Source organism: Psilocybe cubensis, chromosome 7 (assembly GCF_017499595.1).
Source record: "Psilocybe cubensis strain MGC-MH-2018 chromosome 7, whole genome shotgun sequence".
Taxonomy (NCBI): domain Eukaryota; kingdom Fungi; phylum Basidiomycota; class Agaricomycetes; order Agaricales; family Agrocybaceae; genus Psilocybe; species Psilocybe cubensis.
Genome location: NC_063005.1, coordinates 243,144 through 260,018, shown reverse-complemented (window position 1 = coordinate 260,018; position 16,875 = coordinate 243,144). Strand labels below are relative to the sequence as shown.

At 46.0% G+C, this 16,875-nt stretch overlaps 6 protein-coding genes across 6 annotated transcripts; 4 read left to right on the top strand and 2 right to left on the bottom strand.

The window, feature by feature from the left end:
- Positions 1 to 1,788: 1,788 nt before the first annotated feature.
- On the top strand, positions 1,789 to 2,627 carry JR316_0007617 (uncharacterized protein; the record flags this gene model as incomplete). Its single annotated transcript, XM_047893352.1, has 5 exons — positions 1,789 to 1,864; positions 1,992 to 2,112; positions 2,182 to 2,367; positions 2,439 to 2,527; positions 2,617 to 2,627. The coding sequence occupies 5 exons, from the start codon at positions 1,789 to 1,791 to the stop codon at positions 2,625 to 2,627; spliced, it is 483 nt and encodes a 160-aa protein (XP_047746667.1).
- A 386-nt stretch (positions 2,628 to 3,013) lies between these two features.
- Positions 3,014 to 6,970, bottom strand: JR316_0007616 (putative transcriptional regulatory protein C1F7.11c; the record flags this gene model as incomplete). Its single annotated transcript, XM_047893351.1, has 11 exons — positions 3,014 to 4,117; positions 4,171 to 4,556; positions 4,619 to 4,798; positions 4,882 to 4,975; positions 5,258 to 5,851; positions 6,028 to 6,322; positions 6,384 to 6,411; positions 6,469 to 6,499; positions 6,572 to 6,617; positions 6,680 to 6,731; positions 6,856 to 6,970. The coding sequence occupies 11 exons, from the start codon at positions 6,968 to 6,970 to the stop codon at positions 3,014 to 3,016; spliced, it is 2,925 nt and encodes a 974-aa protein (XP_047746666.1).
- A 2,122-nt stretch (positions 6,971 to 9,092) lies between these two features.
- On the top strand, positions 9,093 to 10,299 carry JR316_0007615 (uncharacterized protein; the record flags this gene model as incomplete). The annotated part of the gene is made up of 2 exons (XM_047893350.1): positions 9,093 to 10,065; positions 10,118 to 10,299. The coding sequence occupies 2 exons, from the start codon at positions 9,093 to 9,095 to the stop codon at positions 10,297 to 10,299; spliced, it is 1,155 nt and encodes a 384-aa protein (XP_047746665.1).
- Positions 10,300 to 10,747: 448 nt separating this feature from the next.
- Positions 10,748 to 11,816, top strand: JR316_0007614 (Pleckstrin homology domain-containing family A member 8; the record flags this gene model as incomplete). The annotated part of the gene is made up of 6 exons (XM_047893349.1): positions 10,748 to 10,774; positions 10,885 to 10,981; positions 11,110 to 11,168; positions 11,254 to 11,372; positions 11,461 to 11,596; positions 11,649 to 11,816. The coding sequence occupies 6 exons, from the start codon at positions 10,748 to 10,750 to the stop codon at positions 11,814 to 11,816; spliced, it is 606 nt and encodes a 201-aa protein (XP_047746664.1).
- A 1,495-nt stretch (positions 11,817 to 13,311) lies between these two features.
- On the top strand, positions 13,312 to 13,548 carry JR316_0007613 (uncharacterized protein; the record flags this gene model as incomplete). The annotated part of the gene is made up of 1 exon (XM_047893348.1): positions 13,312 to 13,548. One exon carries the CDS (start codon positions 13,312 to 13,314, stop codon positions 13,546 to 13,548), a length of 237 nt encoding a protein of 78 aa, XP_047746663.1.
- An 802-nt stretch (positions 13,549 to 14,350) lies between these two features.
- Positions 14,351 to 16,185, bottom strand: JR316_0007612 (WSC domain-containing protein; the record flags this gene model as incomplete). Its single annotated transcript, XM_047893347.1, has 10 exons — positions 14,351 to 14,530; positions 14,587 to 14,754; positions 14,817 to 15,124; positions 15,185 to 15,318; positions 15,381 to 15,500; positions 15,568 to 15,688; positions 15,753 to 15,759; positions 15,813 to 15,939; positions 15,992 to 16,080; positions 16,147 to 16,185. 10 exons carry the CDS (start codon positions 16,183 to 16,185, stop codon positions 14,351 to 14,353), a joined length of 1,293 nt encoding a protein of 430 aa, XP_047746662.1.
- Positions 16,186 to 16,875: the final 690 nt, after the last annotated feature.

Here is a 16,875-nt window from a genome sequence, read left to right as displayed (position 1 = left end):
TGGAATAGTCCTTACTTGTGTCGCCTTTAGCTGTTCTAACTTCTGAGAAGCATTCTGTCCTTCAATCATCGACGTTAATTTTCAAAAATGCCTGAATTTGTTACGTACTTCCTGTTTGCATCCCAAATGGTCCTCGTAGTGTTCGATTTTTAAGTGTTTACACTACGAAAGGGAAGGATATTGTGAAAACGGAACCCTAAAAGCAAAAGCAGTAGTTCAAAGCGATGCACGCAGTCGAATGTAGCTGTTAGACTGGTAACCTGCTAGTGTCGGATGAGGCTTGAATCAGGCTCAAATTTGAGTGGTATATGTGGTTAGTTCCAGCTTTGCATTGACCTAATAGTAATACCAATTGACATCGACCAGCTCCCAAAGTTCCAATTGATGTGTTAGCGCTAGAAGTTGTTCATTCGGCAGGCCTTGGCCCTTCAAAAGTTCAAAGTTCAAACCGCCAACGACGCTCCACGTGGGAACTTCCACTTCTGCCGAAAGCTGAACCGCACGGACCATGCGCATGCGTTAAATGCAAGTTCCAAATTTATTTCGCGATTGATCTTGATATCTTCGGATGTTAAATCCACCTCGGACTTTACTGAAATGTCTCTACCTTGATACTTCCGCACAGCTTGCACACAGCAAGCTGTCATAATAGGAAATTGCTAGTCAGCCACAGAATTCAGCCAAGCCGTTGTGGTCCCAGATGCTACATTCATTTACAGTTGACTCTACTTCTTAGTAAGTTCGCCAAAATACTTTCAAGCATTGAGTCTTACAACGCTCTAAAGACCGACATTTGGGAATCGGGAGGTGCTGCGTGACTTTGTACCGCTCAGCGTCTAAGTTTCCAAGGGGACAGTTACCAGCTGGCTCTATAATATCCATAACAGGACCCGGGAAGCTCCCCTAGAGGTCTGTCCGCTTTTTGCGGATTTGAGGGCCAAAATTTGGCCAAATCATTGTCCTACTTTTGGCGGATTTGAGGCTATTTTGACCCAAGCATTGTCCGCTTTTTGCGGATTTTAGGGCCAATTAGACAAGATTTTTTCAAAAAAGTTCCATCACGTCGTCCATGGGAAACCATACCCGAAAAGAGCTTTTTTGGGTCGAATTAGGCACCAACAATGGCATTTTGCCAGTAAAACATTTAAAAGCGTGACTCCGGCATTATCCGAGGCCGTAATCAATTTTCATGCCCCGCAGGGAGAAAAAATTTCCCAATTAGGAAGGTCTAAATATCATTGTCCGCTTTTGCGGATTTGAGGCCCAAAACAATGCGGATTTGAGGGTCAAAATCGGGCAAAAAAGCGGACAGACCTCTAGGGGAGCTTCCCGGGTCCTGACAAAGATGGAGATGTCCGTGTCATGCGTCATACTTTACCGAGTAAGCCAGGCCGCTGGCGTAGATCATGTCTTTGGTTTTCAAAAAAGAACGTGGCTGGTGAGCGCAGTGGCAGCGAGTTATGTCCAAGCCTATCCTAATCCTTTGCCCGCAGCCTGTCGTGATTCCGCAGGATGTACTGTGACGGCTGTGGGCGGCTGCAGGCATAGTTCGGATTTCCCACCAATGCAACACTAAGAATCTACTTCGCGTCGTCGTTGGTATTCTGTCATCGAGTTGTAATCCTGTTACACTATACTGATTAAGCCGATGGAGCAATGGGTGTCAGAACTATATAACTCGACGAAAGGTGAGCTTTAGTTCTTCACTTCGATCTTTACTCTTCATTGTCTCTACTGACCTGGTGTCAATTCATCTTTCATTTGCTAGTATCTTGAATTTTTTTACCAATGGCCCGATTTGAATTTGCCTATTTCCTTGCTATCACCCTGGCATTGCTCTTCCGAGCATACAACACCGATGCTGGTAGGCTCTACATTGACCTTTGTTAAGTTCAAGAAACTCACTAATTTTTCCCTGCAATGATAGCACCAGTTGGTATGTCGAATGACTGCACTAAAATGGGCCGTGTTATATGTGTATAATGTTATAGGAACAGGCGTACAAAGTTCTCAAAGCTCCAATGCAACATGCAACATCGACCGGCTCGAAACAGTCGTCGGATTGCAGAAATCCGCTGATCTGATTCAGAAAGCCATTAATGCGACGAACTCGTGAGTCCCTCAACCCTCACACAAAAGCAACGCAAATTAAGTAAGGTTCTTTGACAACTATGTTATAAGCAACGACACGGCGGTTATTTCCCAGCTGCAAACCGCCGCGAGCGGGATCCAGAGCGCAGATGCGGGCGTAGCGACAATTTTGCAGGCTCTGGTTAGCGGACAAGCGCCCCCTGCAGACGCACGCCAGCAGGTCGGGGACGGTCTCAATTCGGCTGCTGCAGCGCTTGTAGTGGCTTTCGGTAATGCGTATGTCGATTCATTTTCTGCTGTTACTTTTTGTGGTGTGCGTGCTCACCCACGATATTCATCGTCTTTAGAACATCGAACGCAGAGGCGGCTGCTATTGCCAGCGCCGAATCGGCAGTTATAGGGGCGCTTGCTGCGGGAATTAGAGTGGTTGAGGATTGTAATTGAGCTACTGGATGGTTTAGTTTGATTTGCTGGGCATCGACTGCTACTTATTACCAGTAATTCTGTCTTAATTATTTCATTTAGCCCTACTGTAGGACTTTATTAATTCCTGGAGAATGGTGTTACAAGCGCATAGTCGCCTTGAAAATTTTTCAGAGTAAGGTTTAGCCTGATGGAAAACTTGAAGAGGAGAGTCCAAATAGATACTGATAATATTCGATTGACAGCTAAGAAATAAAAACAACAGCCAGCACTCAAACCACATCGTACATATTAAAAACAGACGAGACGACAAAGTATACACATTAGTATAAAATAGAAAGAAACATATGAGAACACAAATAACGAAGGGCTGTGCTTGTTGGGAGTCGACAAAACGGTCGATATTAAAGTTCATAGTAAATCCGATCCCAGATCCCGAAAGTCCGCGATGCACAAGGAAAATAGAAATAGTGAAGAAAATTGCGAAGTCCGTGTGTGTTCAACGACGCCTAAATTCGTCAAGGAGTCCAGAGTCGGCCATGAACGTGCCCCATCGTTCATCCAGCCTCGAATCGCGCGACGCCAGACCAAGATCTGCAAGGTCCATATTCGGAGGAGCACCGTGATAGCCGCCCTGACCACCACCCCCATTCGTATACAAATTATATTGCGCGGGCTGTGGTTGCTGTTGTGCAGCAGGGTGGTGTTGCGGTTGTTGTTGTGCGGCGGGATGGTGTTGCGGTTGCGGTTGCTGCGACGACGGATGAGAATGTTGATGGGAAATATTTTGCTGGGAAACGGAGCGATGTTGCTGCTGCTGTTGTTGAGGTGGGTAGTGTGAAGCGTAATGTGGGTGTGGATGAGGATGTGGGTGCGGGTGTGGGTGTGGTGGTGGTGGGTGAATGTCGTCTGCAGAACTACCACCGGCATGAGCGGCTTGAACATTATAGTGCTGGTGATGGGGTTGTAGTGAGCGTGCTGCTGGTTGCTGCGGTGGACGCTGCCTCTGAACAGGTTGATATGACGATGGAACTTGCATGACTGGTTGGGCGCTTGGTTCATGCCTAGACTCCGGTTGCCAATTGTATGTGGCGTTCGAAGGGACGCTGGTGGAAGATGATCGCTGAGAGCTTTCAGCGGGATGGTAATGATATTGTATGGCTTCCGAGGGAGTCACCATGTACTCGTCTACAGGCTGAAGGGGCATCGACTGGTTCCAACCCATATTGCTCGTCGATGGATTAGAATCCGAAAGAGATATCGTCGCTGGCGGTTCATATCGAACAGCAGAAACTCCGACGCGCGGTCTAGAGGATGAAACATCGATGGTTTGTATCTCAGACGGGGGGTTGAGTGGGCGCAAAGGTGGGCTAGGTTCGTAATGGGGATTATGTGGAGGGGGTGAAATATTGCTGAATTGGGAGGCGTCACCATGTCTGGAGACAAATCGGGTGTGTCCTGCGAAAATGGAAAGCTCGTCATCGTTATCCTCCTGCTTTATCGTCCACATGGCCCCTCCATTATCGCCAGACAGCTGTGCAGGTTCGCTCTGTGCATTGGAGAGAGCATAGCGAGCCTTTTCGCTCAGCTTGATTAGAATTGGCTGTGTTTGATGATGTAAGTGTGATATATGTATGAACAAATTATCAGATATACCAGAGCTTTGGCCGCCCGAATGGAATAGGTAGAAGCCTTTGAGAATAATATACACGCTTGTTCAAGTTCCGCCATGGCTGATTGAGCAAGCGGCGACCGCGGCCCACGAGTAACAACAGTCCCAAAAACCACCTTTACAGATGTTAATACACCGACCGATGCTTTAGAAGGAATACTCACAGCAGCGGAAAATGCAAATGTCCACATCGTCCATAATCGAGAACATGAGTTCGGCCAGATATTGAATTGTTCCCGGATGGATTTCAGTATGGTTGATGACGCACGGTACGCAGCCAAGAAAGAAGGCGCGTATACGCTCTTTAGTGGGTTGACTGGATGCTCGATAATGGCCTGAGCAAAGAAACTCCGGTGAATATACATCAAGACTATTGTGAGCAGTGGAAAAATTAATAATTCGTTATCTGTAAGTAGTGGGCTTGAAACGCACCTGTTTCTCGAATGTGGTCCAGCACGCAGCGTTGGAAAGATTCCGCAAGGTCATCTGAAGATGCGGAAATACCATCTGGCAAAGGGAAATCCCGCACTTTCCGGTCGAGCTCCATGATGGTGGCATACGAGGGAGCTTCAGCAGTCAATGTTCTCGCAGTGACATCTGCCACGCATTCAGCTGCAAAACGGCATTGCCATACCTCGACTTTGTATGAATTAGGTGGTTAGACCTTTATCTAACATGTGAGGAAATTGACATACATGACGAGCCGAATCCGTCGTTTGCACCGTACTGAGGATAGCTGCAATCGATATACGCGAGTGAAAATGACGGCGGGCGCCCGGTGTTAAGACTCTTTGATAATGAGTGAGATAAATATGGAGGTGAGCTTTAGAGATCGTCAACTTGCCTGCCAAACGTCAGCGACGAAAAGGTCCCAAAAAAGTATGCGTCGTCGTTGAACCATCTTCGGCGATAGGCCCCACCGCGCGCTGTCTCGGTCTAAAATTGCGTATCAGAATGGGCGATAAAAACGATGACAATGATCAATAACGCGACTTACGAAGACCGATCTAAGACGATGTGAAGAACAAAGTAAGTGAATGGATCAGAGCATCGAAATAAACGTCAACATACCGTTTGCGATAAATGGGCAGCAAGAGTAATCAAAGACCAGGTCATCTCCATGCTCGTTTCGCTCTTCAAATCACTACCACTCATGGCATTGTAAATACTCATGAGGTGGAGGGCTTGAATGGTGACGATGGATGGTTTTTCCAGAACAGGTTGTAGGGACATTGCCGCCCTGGCGACCTGGTGGAAGTGCTCTCCGAGCGCATTGGAGGGCTCATTCCCAACCAAAGCGCCGATGGCAAGGATCAAAAATACCAAAGCCAGATCATGCGGTCCACTGTAATCCTCACCAGGAGGCGCACTTTGACGTTTGTATATGACCGGCAACATATCTTCGATCAACTGCACCCGTGTGACGCCTCGGAAGATCCATGACACTTGCTCAAAATAAGTCTCACATAGGGCAAGGGTGCGCTCGTAGGAAGGTAGATGCGTCTCGATGAGCGCCTGGACGTCTGCTGGCTGACCCATTGGTGTGAATGGGAACGATTGTGAAAACAACGATAGGTCGCCGATGGACATTGGGCTCCGAGAACCCTGGCCAGAGTCAGGGGTAGGGATACTTTCGGGTGATGCATGATTTGAGTCGATATTAGCCTATTTGATGTGACATGATGGTGGGATGGGATGGGAGAGAAAGTTCAAAAAGGGATTAAAGGCGAGGATGGGCTGACGAGGACGACGTACCAAGAGCAGACTCTGCGAATCCCATTTCCATTCGGGACGATAAGTAACCGGCACACAGAGAGTGAGAACGTATAAAAACGACGCACCTCTGAGCCACCTGTAGGACCAAAAAACCTCGATATCCCATGTTCCGAGATCGACAGGGTCCCAAACGCATCCAGGACTTCAGCTGGTTGCTGTACCTGACCCTGTCCATCTTCAGCCGCGCCCTCATACTCGCCTTCCCGCTCATCAGCGTGGATCAGGTCTTCATGTAGCAACGGATGTGGCTCCGATGAGTACTTTGAGTGGATAGCCAGCAGTGCATCTTCAAGTTGTCGGATCCGCCCGCTCAGCGCCGAGATTCGTCGATGGAGGTGTTCGGTGGCAGCCAACACGAATCTACGCATCTCAGTTGAATAAAATCTCAAAGAAATGGTGGTGAGAATGTGTAGGTGCAGACCTGGTCCCTTGTCCAGTTGCGAGGCTCCCTAGATGAAGGTTAGCATCTCGACATAGAGAAAGGGCGAGAAATCAACGTCACACACCGTTCGGACACAACGCCGCACATCCCCTCCGCTAGAAGCACGATTTGAGCATCGCTGATATCAAGCACAAAGTCCGTAATCCCAAGTTTCGTAAATCGCATACCTGACATGACTGACATGGTATTTGCTTGTCGCATTTTATCTTCAACCTGTGCGTATACCTCGTTATCAGTTCCTCCGACGTTTTCAAAAGGGTGCGATCATCGCATACCTTCGACATTCGGCGCAGCTAACCTGTTGTTTTTGACAGATTCTATTAGAAGCTACAAAGCATTGAATGAAAGGGTGAGCTTGACACACCTCGCCTGCACATGCCGAAATCGAAGGTCAAAATGAATGAAAACGTCAGCGACAAAATGTCTCAGGGATAGCTGGATCATGACGCACCTCTATTCCGCTTCATTTCGAGCTCCCTCCCATGACTCCCATCAAACCGATATTCTTCCAAGTCCTTCCTGCTAGTGCGCCGTTTCAGCTTCGCTTTGGTGGGTTCGGCGGGCATCGCTCGATTGTTTGAAAAGGGGGTGGAGGAGGGGAGACAAACAGGGAATGAACTGGCGTTACTTCTTATTTCACACCGAGGCTCAGATTTGGTTGCTTTCCGCCCCTCAGACCCTGTTTAGCATGACAGTGGGAAAAAATATGCTGGCAAACCAGGGCGGCCGCTCCCCATTGGACCGCGACTTTGGAAACGCAGTCCGGTTCCGTCACGCTCCGTCAATGTCATACATTCAAAATCCTTGTAGAAGGACTTTTGTTGGACTTCGGATTCCTTTCCAAATTTCTTTGCAGATCCAAACTGGTTCGCATTGACGTGAAAAAATTCCAAGCAGCCTGGAAACACGCGATCGCGGCGCCAAGCCGTTGTATGTCATCATCAACACGTCGACATGAAAATGTGGTGTAAAGTTTGATCTCCGGTTGAAAATCCTCTGCTTTTGCCGAGCTCGCGTGGTTGAGGCCACGCGCCTTCGCCCACGCTGATCACAGATACCAGCGAATGCGCTATTTTTAAATGAAGTTTCCTGGCCTTCGAATTGGACTTCAACTTATACAAGATGCAAGACAATGGAAAACTTCTAAGACAATGGAAACTTCTATCACACTTTCATTTCCTTCTCCTTTTGACACTTAGATTGTAGCGGAGGTATTTATTAACAATGGAGTTGTTGGCCGAGTTGGACCCCTATTAAATGACTCTCTCAGTTTGATGCGGATTCGGGGATAGAGGCACATCTTGGAAGTGGAGATATTTAAGGCTGGGAAAAACACATATTTCTGTTAAATCGCGGCTCGAGCGTCCTGGTTTTATCGGCGCTAACTGGAGGTTCAACAACTTTCAGCAGGCTCATCCAACATACTGATTCATTCGCTACCGCTTCCTATTTAGGAAATTTGTACGGGTACAGTCGGTGTGTTTGATCCTCCGACCTTCAAGCCATTCGATGGGCTTTCGCGTCGCAGATGTTTGGGGGCTTGGTAATCAAAATGATTTGAACTTGACTCGCTAGTCGGTACCATAGCAGTGGCCAGTTCACCATAGCTCGTTCTGGTCCGTTTATGGTAGGACGACCCAGCGATATGTTCGAGCTCGTTTGGTTGTCAGTCGGATGTAGCCGTAGTTCTTAATTGTTGATTTGCTCTGGACGAATCTGGATGAATCTATGATAATTGTGTGAATTAGTCAGATATCATCAATATAAGGTACACTCATTTATTCACATCACTTGTGGACAGCCTGGAACAAGTAAAATATCGATATTGCTGTCTTTTCACTAGTCAATATCTTTGCAATGAATTGCAGTCAAGCCTTACGAGCAAAAAAAACATCGTCTGAGCATCAAACTCCAGATTCTTAGACAGTGTACCCCGGATGCTTCCAATGGTGTATTGTTTTTCTGTGGGGTGAACAACGTGGCAAGTGGCCCCCACAATATGAATCACTTCAAGTTGGCTTTCGGCTGTTGGACCGCTATAAAGAGAAACAAGATGCCTAACCAGGGTACTATTAGTATGGCCCAGTGAGCGAGCAAAGGGTTGTCCAGTCAGATAGGCTATGCAAGTATGCGCCACCATAACACAGGTGCCAGTGCTATAGCCGACGTCCGCATAATTAGCGTACGATAATATTCCCAAGAATTCAAACTCGAAATTATTATCCCCATATTCTCGATATTCAATACTTATAACGAGCTCTTCCATGAGAAAACTGGTGGGAGGTATAATTAGTTTGGTGTAAGTTTGAACCTCCAGAGTCCGTCTCTTTATTTAGTCCTCAATATGTGCGACGTGAGATAGGCACCAGTCCGAGCTGGTACATCCATTCTATGGTTATGCTGTGTCAAACGAGACACGAGTGTTAGGCTAAGATTCTTTCTGAATCCAAGGCCACGATTATTTCGGCTTTGCGTAGTTTAATACATAGTACAGCTTTCTTCATGCCGTATATACACATTCAATCCATACCACGGATGAATGGCAGTGCTGTAAATGTATTCAGATGGGCTGTGCCGGGCGCCTACAACCCTGTCAGCATTCTAATAATAAATAACCATCCAGTGCGGAGCGCTATAAAAGCCCTTTTAAGCTGAGAGCCTTAGCCATCCTCCACCCAACCGATCAACATGCTTTCCGAGGAAGACACGGATGCCAACCTCGATGAGGGGGCGATAGAATGGTCGTTCTATCCAAAATCCCCATCAATCTCGAACAACCTCACGTTCGGTATCCACCCTCCAGAGCTCTTGCTCGAAGAAATCGATCTTTTCGACGCTGTTTTTAAGTTTGACCGCTGGCTGGATGTTGAAGGATGGCTAGGCGGAAATTCGGAGGCGCACATGGGCGACCTACCTCCGGAAGCAACCCCGATGTACTCGTTCCCATTGCGATACGCAACACCATTGGAATCTTGGAGCATTCATTCGCCACACTCTTCAACAGACGTAGTGACAGGTTTCTTCGGGGACATATATCGCTCGTTGAATAGTCTGCGCTCGATACGCACCAAATCCGAAGCACTGCTGATGACGATAAAATTGGGGGTTCACGAGGCAATGAAAAATCCCAGCTACTATTATTATTCTAATTACACAACCATGGACGTGATCGTTGAAGATATTTCGCAAAGGGAGAGTTTAACATCGGTAAACTTTCTCCCTTTCGGTTATTCATATGGTTTGCTAATGTTTTATTTCGCAGTACAATCGTATACTTCGCCTAGAGTGTCAGGCCATAATTTGGATATCTGCATCATTTCTATTATGCCTCACGGCGCAACTCTTACCAATGACACCACAACCTATTCCAAAGAGAGGTGCAGAAAAGATGCCTTTACCTCAAGGCAAAGTGGTAACATTAGCAGTGAAGACTTGGCGAGTGGGCCGTCTTCCTCTCAAAAAGTTGCCATATTCTCCAAAGCACATCATCTACTATTTGCTAATTGCAGTTTTGTCGCTGCTCCCGGAGGTACCGTATATTCTTCACCACCTTCAAGTTCAACGTTTCATAGCGATATGGCCGCAAATGTTGAGCCTACTACCACGATGGATCAATCATCGTCAAATCCTGAACCGAAACCAGAGCCCAAACAAGACACACGTAAGTTTCAAACGAGTTCTACATCGTGGTATTTACTAACATAATTCAACAGATACCCAGAATCTTTCCAGTTACAGCAAACTCGATCTTGTTCGAATGTTGATTGAGAGTGAAAAAAGAAGGAAGAGATGCGCCATGCAGGAATTACTGCGCATCAGCCAGAATATACAAGAAGTAGATGACAATATCGCGCTATATAGCAAGATGGAGGCGGATCTTCTGCAGAATGAATAAAATTGTATGAATGGACCAGGACATTTTTTTCTTTACTACTATTGCTTCTATTCTACATAATTTAATTTGGATTACAAACGTCCTGAATACCCACCTTTTTTTTCTCATGTTTTTTTCCCTGTTAATTTTAGGAAAGAAAAAATAAAAGATTTAACCTACTTTTAATAACGCAAATTAGCTCAAGGGCTTGTGTAGGACAGGGTGAGGGTCGGGTCCTTACCCCTGCTACACACCGGGTGGCTGTCTTAGTAATCTCGCAAACCAACCAACCAACCAAACAAACGTCATGCATTGATGCTTACGTAGTCGAAAATCTGATGTTCGGTCGACATGCACGATCATGATGGAACCATTTTTAAACATACGAACTCATGGCATGAACGTGTCGGACCCATCCATACCGTAGCCATATTTGAGCCTCCTCTGACTCCAGACCCATATCGACTCCATGGCTCCTTACTTTCAGACCGTAAAGGTGCGTATGCCAATTGGTCAATTTCCGTCTGATTTTTCTGACTTACAATGTGTGCTTTTAATCCATGGATCAATTCATCAACGCCACCCCACCATTTTTCCCTTTCAAAGTCATTTGCTGATGTTCCATTTACTGGCGAAGACGGTCAAGGAGGTGTGGAGACAGAGGCATTTCTGGCAGCGTCAGATGGGCTGGTTCAGTTATTTGGTGCGACTTTTCAATCCATTTCTTCGATGCATTTCTTAACCGTCGTCGTCCAATCCTTATAAAATTTCTATTCTCCTTTGCGGTTTACACCTTATGAAGCAAGCGTTCACTGACCAAATGATCAACAGACCTTCTAGGATCCGGTGTTTTTGGATTCGTACAGGCCGATATTAGGGGGAACATCAATGTATGTCTACTGGCTCGACTTACCTTGACCGCTTCCCATCCTATTGATATTATGTGTCATTTATTGACGTCTAACATAATTACAGGGCGTACGCGCTCGGTACGACTCCCATAAAGACGCATCCCGCACCCTCGAGGAACTCGTTCAATCGGAGAAGAATGAGCCACACCGACACGCCACGCCGTGCCTAGTGCGATTAATAAGGTGAGAATGTTTTCTCTGACGGTTCGTTGGGATACAAGTTTCTGCAATCCCAGATTCAATTCGTTGCCTACTGAAACTCCCATCGTAGAGGTCTCTTGTTCACCTGTCGCGCCCTGCAGCACATGCAGCGCGATACCTCTTGCGAACTTCACGTCTGCTTCCGGCGAGCATATGACGAGGTGCTGCGACACCACCACAACTTTGTGATTAGGGGTGTAGTCGGGGTGAGTCACAGTGCGCCAAGGTACTACGCCTCGGAACTTAATTGTCTATCAGGTTGCGATCCGAGCGACACCCCATCGACATGCCTTCTACACGTCTATTGCGCAAGGAGAGCCGTTTGATGAGCTTGATGTTGAACTGGCACGGTGGCTTGAGGGCCTGGATCGCATTGTTGGAAGCGTGCGGGCATTCTTGGAGAGCGGTGGGTTTGGGAAGGTGTAGTTAAGAGAGAATGACTGTATAATATCCTTGACTTTCTGCATTACAGAGGGGAGATTAAACTTCCACTTTATAGGGGAACCTGAGGCTAATCCATCTTCCACGCACTCTTTTGCATTAAGGCTGCTTTAGTCGTCCATCCCATCACGCCTCATCCATGGGGACACTAATGAGGACACCAGTTCAGATGAAATTTGAATTCCCTGTGCTCAATACTGTAAGGCAAGTTTGTATGCCCATGATGACCGGCCTGAATCATCAATGATTCGTTGTAAGACGCAATTGTCAGTAGCATACACAACACGTCGTTCCATCTCTCTGACCTGCGCGAACACACACAGGCGGAGGAGCAAGTCATACCGGTCAATCTCCCAGGACTGCTCCTGTATAATATTCTTGACTTTCTGCATTACAGAGGGGAGATTAAACTTCCACTTTTTAAGGGAACCTGCATCAGGAAAACCCTCCCTTGGGAATCTTAAAATAATTAGGAAGTATTATATCTAATCTCCAGCAAATGCATAGAATTGTTACCAAGGTCGTATAATTATTTACTAAAAGCTGCTAATTTTCAGTCAATTTAGTACAGCATATTAGTACACATTAAAGTACGTATGACGGTCCTTGAAACAATTCAAATAAAATACGCTACACTTGTCCAAAACGTTAAATTTAGTCCAATCAGCTGGAATAAAGTGTCCCCACTTAGGACGCTCCTTTGTATAAGGGATACCGGTATCACTGATGCAAGTTTCTCGCCATTTTTAATAGACCACCTGACTTTGTAAAGATTCAAGTCAGCCTCCGGAAGACGGTCAAATTTGGTGAACCATTCAACATAAGCAAGGTGACGCGGTGGATAGATACCAGAGGGAAAGAGTTGTTGCAAGGAGCCGGATGGCAATGTAAAAATAACACGAACTTGCCCTATTCCATCTTCCACACACTCTTTTGCGTTAAGCCTGCTTCGGTCATCCATCCCATCATACTTCATCCATAGGGACACCGTTCAGATGAATTCCCTGTGCTCAATACTGTATTCCCATGATGACCGGCCCCAGGGCATTGTCGATGTGAGTACTTTACCTTGTCCCGAATCATCAGGACTTTGATGCAAAATGCAATTTCCAACTATCAGTAGCGTAGACAACACGTTCTCTGACCTGCGCGATCACGCACAAGGGCCAAGCAGTCGCCACGTCTGGAGTCCACATATACATATATTGCTGGATTTGTACGCAAGGTAAGCAGTCCAAGATATCAGCAAGGCAGCGGGTGAGAGTTACATACAAAGGTAAAGCAGTCCAAGATAAGGAAGGCATGATGACAAAGTTACTGCATGAAACGTGTATACAAGGGAAACAACGAGCAGTTCAAGGTAAAAACAACGAAAAGATAGCATCGACCATCAAGAAGCAGAGGTGGAAGCGGGGACTGGAGCAGGTCCAGGCGACGATGTCCTTTTTATCAAAGCACGCATTGGAGTGACACCGTAGCGATGGCAGTAGGCCTCGTATTCCTCGGGTGGTGTGTACCGGCGTATGGTGAGCTCGAACGCTGCTTCATTTGCAAAGACCTTGGTGTCGAGCAAGTGCAGTTGATTGCGGGTGTCAACATAGACTTGGGTCCTGGGGGCTGCATTGTCAAAACGACGTTGGAGTTTTTGTTTTTGCGATTGGAGATCAGCTCGTGTGCCAAGGAAGGGTCGGGCTTTCTGTTCAACTACAAAACCTGATGTGAATGATGTCACTGAAGATACACTGTATCTACTCACGAATAGGTATCCAGAGACGGCCCCATGCCCTTTTGGTTTCCTCGAAGCATTCCAACGTACTGTGACGGATCACAAAGATTGGAGAGGGGAGAACGAAGACAATGAGAGAGAGAAAGTCGATTACAGTCTGGAGACACCATAGTATGATGCCCAAAATGAAGGTTATGACTTCTAGAGCGAGTTGCAACACGTATAGAAAGACAAATATTGCCCAAATCATAGAACAATCAAGAGAAAAGAGAGGAATGAAGAAATAGTCAACCACATTGGATAATCATCGGACATGTGGCAGGTCCACGTGCTATGATTGGTTCCAGACATCAATTAGCCGACCGTGACTTGCTAGCGAACAGGGCCTAAACAAATATATGAACCCAAGATTATCCAGGGGCCCCATAGTATACACGTTCATGAGTACATCCATTTTATCTCAATTTTATCTTGAACACACTCCCAGACAATAAAGGTGTATTCATCGAGTACTGTCATAGACAATTTTTTCTCCAGTGACATACATGGTTGCTTTGAGGTTGTCATTCTGTAGTATCAAAAATATTGTACACCTGACCCTTGAGATATACGACAACATATAACACTTTATGATGGTAAAAGCTTCTGCATTTAATCTCCAAACTATCACATACTACATTATTGTTAATGAGAACCATGAAAGTCAAATATGCCTCTCTTCTGAGCCTTGAAAGTTAAGCGCTACCCCTTATATTCATCCAATTTCCACATTTGTAGCATTTAACTGCAAATCTTAAGCGATAGATGGGGGAAGCATCTCCAGGAAAACGCTCGTGCATACGCCATTGGCCGCGGTGGGTGAGAATATGGGTGTCAATGGCTCTGTCGCGCAAGATGCCCAAGGATTGGCCTGTCCATTGACGGAAAGCACCGGCGGCCCGATGAATGGTCCAAAGGAACCGATTGGATTAGGCTACATCGATACAGTATCAGGGAGGTCTCATAAAAAAATCGGAAAATCCTTCGCACCTTCATGCATATGTTAGTGCTGAAGTTGACGAAGTCGAATAATACTGCTTGTCCGGCGATTAGCGGGATTGAGAAACCAGCGTCGACTCCTCCGGAGTTGGCACCAACTGCACCCTGACCTCCGGAAATGGAGAAAGAATGTCCAGGACTAGTTTGGGGAAGGCTACCCTGAGAGTAAAGGTTTTCAGTTGGTTGGAAAATGTTAATTTATTGTATACCTCAGTACGTACTGTAAGTTTGAAAACGCTCTGGTTGATGGGGATCGTAGTATTAAACACGACTCCAAGAAGAACATTTGTTCCAGTCCCGCTTGATGGTACCATCAGAAGATTGAAATTAAAGTCTGGTACACCGCCTGCTCCTGGGAAGAGAATCCCAAGGGAAAGGCATGTATTCTGATCAAGAGGAGTAGCCGTGGTGTCCTGGTATACGGCAAGGACATTTCCTGCGCCGCAAAGCTCGGTGCTATCTGCAACGCAAACCATGTTGCATTGCGAGTCGGGCAATGGCGAGACTAGTGACATGAAGGTTGCACACCCTGTATTTAGAAGTGGAACAGTAAGTTATATTCTAATAAGTTGATCAATTTTTGACTTACAGCATTCCTGTCCAAATTCCAACCCGGCTAGTGCAAATCCCGCAGCTTTGCATGCAGCGGTACATGTTTCAGCGGTGACTCCAGAGATTGTCAGTTGAGTCCCGAGAGCACGCGGTTGGTTAGCAGGACGATCCCTAGAGAGTATTTAAGCTATGGAAATCTCTTTATAACGGTATGTGATAGATAATAGACATACTGGAAGCATCCTTTATATTGGAAGGTGCCGACGGACTGCTTGATGCTGGCAACTGGAGTCGGCGTTGTCGTTGTCGTTGTCGTGGTTGTCGTGGGGGTTGGTGGATTCGAGGCTGCAGTACTAAGTACAATTGAACAAGATATAGCCCTGAATATCAAGTTCCCGGCGGACGTTTATGCATACGTACTGCTGAAAGATTGTAATAGCGTTTGAACCACCACAGATTTCATTGGCATTGCCTGTACAAGGTGTTGCGCAATTGCTGCTGTCGATAACAACCGCTGGAGGCTCGATGATATTGTCACAATCTGGAATATGAACATTTGGAATCAGTACATCGAAAGGAAGACACATTGACACCCGGCCTCTTACAGCATTCCTTGATAAGAATATGTTAGAAAAAGACATTTGGAAATCATTATTTGACCTTACTCGAGCGAATTCAAGACCTGCAAAATTATATCCTGCAGGAGTGCAGAACGCTATACATGACTCAACGGTCATGCCTGTAATATCGGTGAAGGATGCTACACGAAGGGTTCGTGATGATGTTGAATCACTGAGAAATTAAGGTTTATTTGGGAATAAATATGTTGTTACAAATTTCTTACCTGTAACATCCGAATGGTGCCCACCCGGAAGGGAGACTTGCCGTAGAAGATTGTCTAACATCCAATGTTGGAGAAGCGACAACACATAACTAAAATGTAGTGTGAAATCATGATCAGTGATTTCCGTATTGAGATAAAACTCATGAATCACTCACAGCCGCAGAAACCAAGACAAGGAAGTTAGCAGTAGCCATTGCGGTTTGATTCCAAAGATGCCTCAGACCTACATTTCAATGCCTTTACCATTAGCCATTATATAGTTGCTGATAATGTGTGTAGTATTTTTAGGCTCGTGTAGACCACATAACTCAGGGGCTAACTGTTGAAGACCTCGATTCTATGTCAGAGCAAGATGATTACGCCGGTGTCATACTTCAGAAGATAATTAGACATGATACGCAGCTTCTACATGATCCGGTACTATTCTCACATATATTCCGTATCAGAATGGTCCCCGACTTCAGAATTCATGTGGAAGTACGGAAAGTCGACTGATTGGAATTGAGGGGTATGCCTAAATTGATAGAAATTCCATTTTCTATGAGTCTTGTGTTTTTGTATACGAATAATTTGATAGTCCATACATCAGTCACACCTATCTGATCGCACATAACATTCTCTTCTCACGTCAGTATATGTATTCCATTGGCATTAGACAGACAGGTACCCGCGATAATCATGATTAATATATCGTTGAAAAGGAAGTGCTCGAACGTGCCTCCATATCTACTGCTTTCTACGAGTAGTCTTTACAGATACCGAGCTGTTGTATAGCACTTTAAGTGTTCTCTAATTGATTCCTCTGTTTCGAGCGTATTAATGTTTCCGATAGATAGCTCACTATTCACACATATTGGTCGTCGCCGACATCCGGCTCCCGCGGA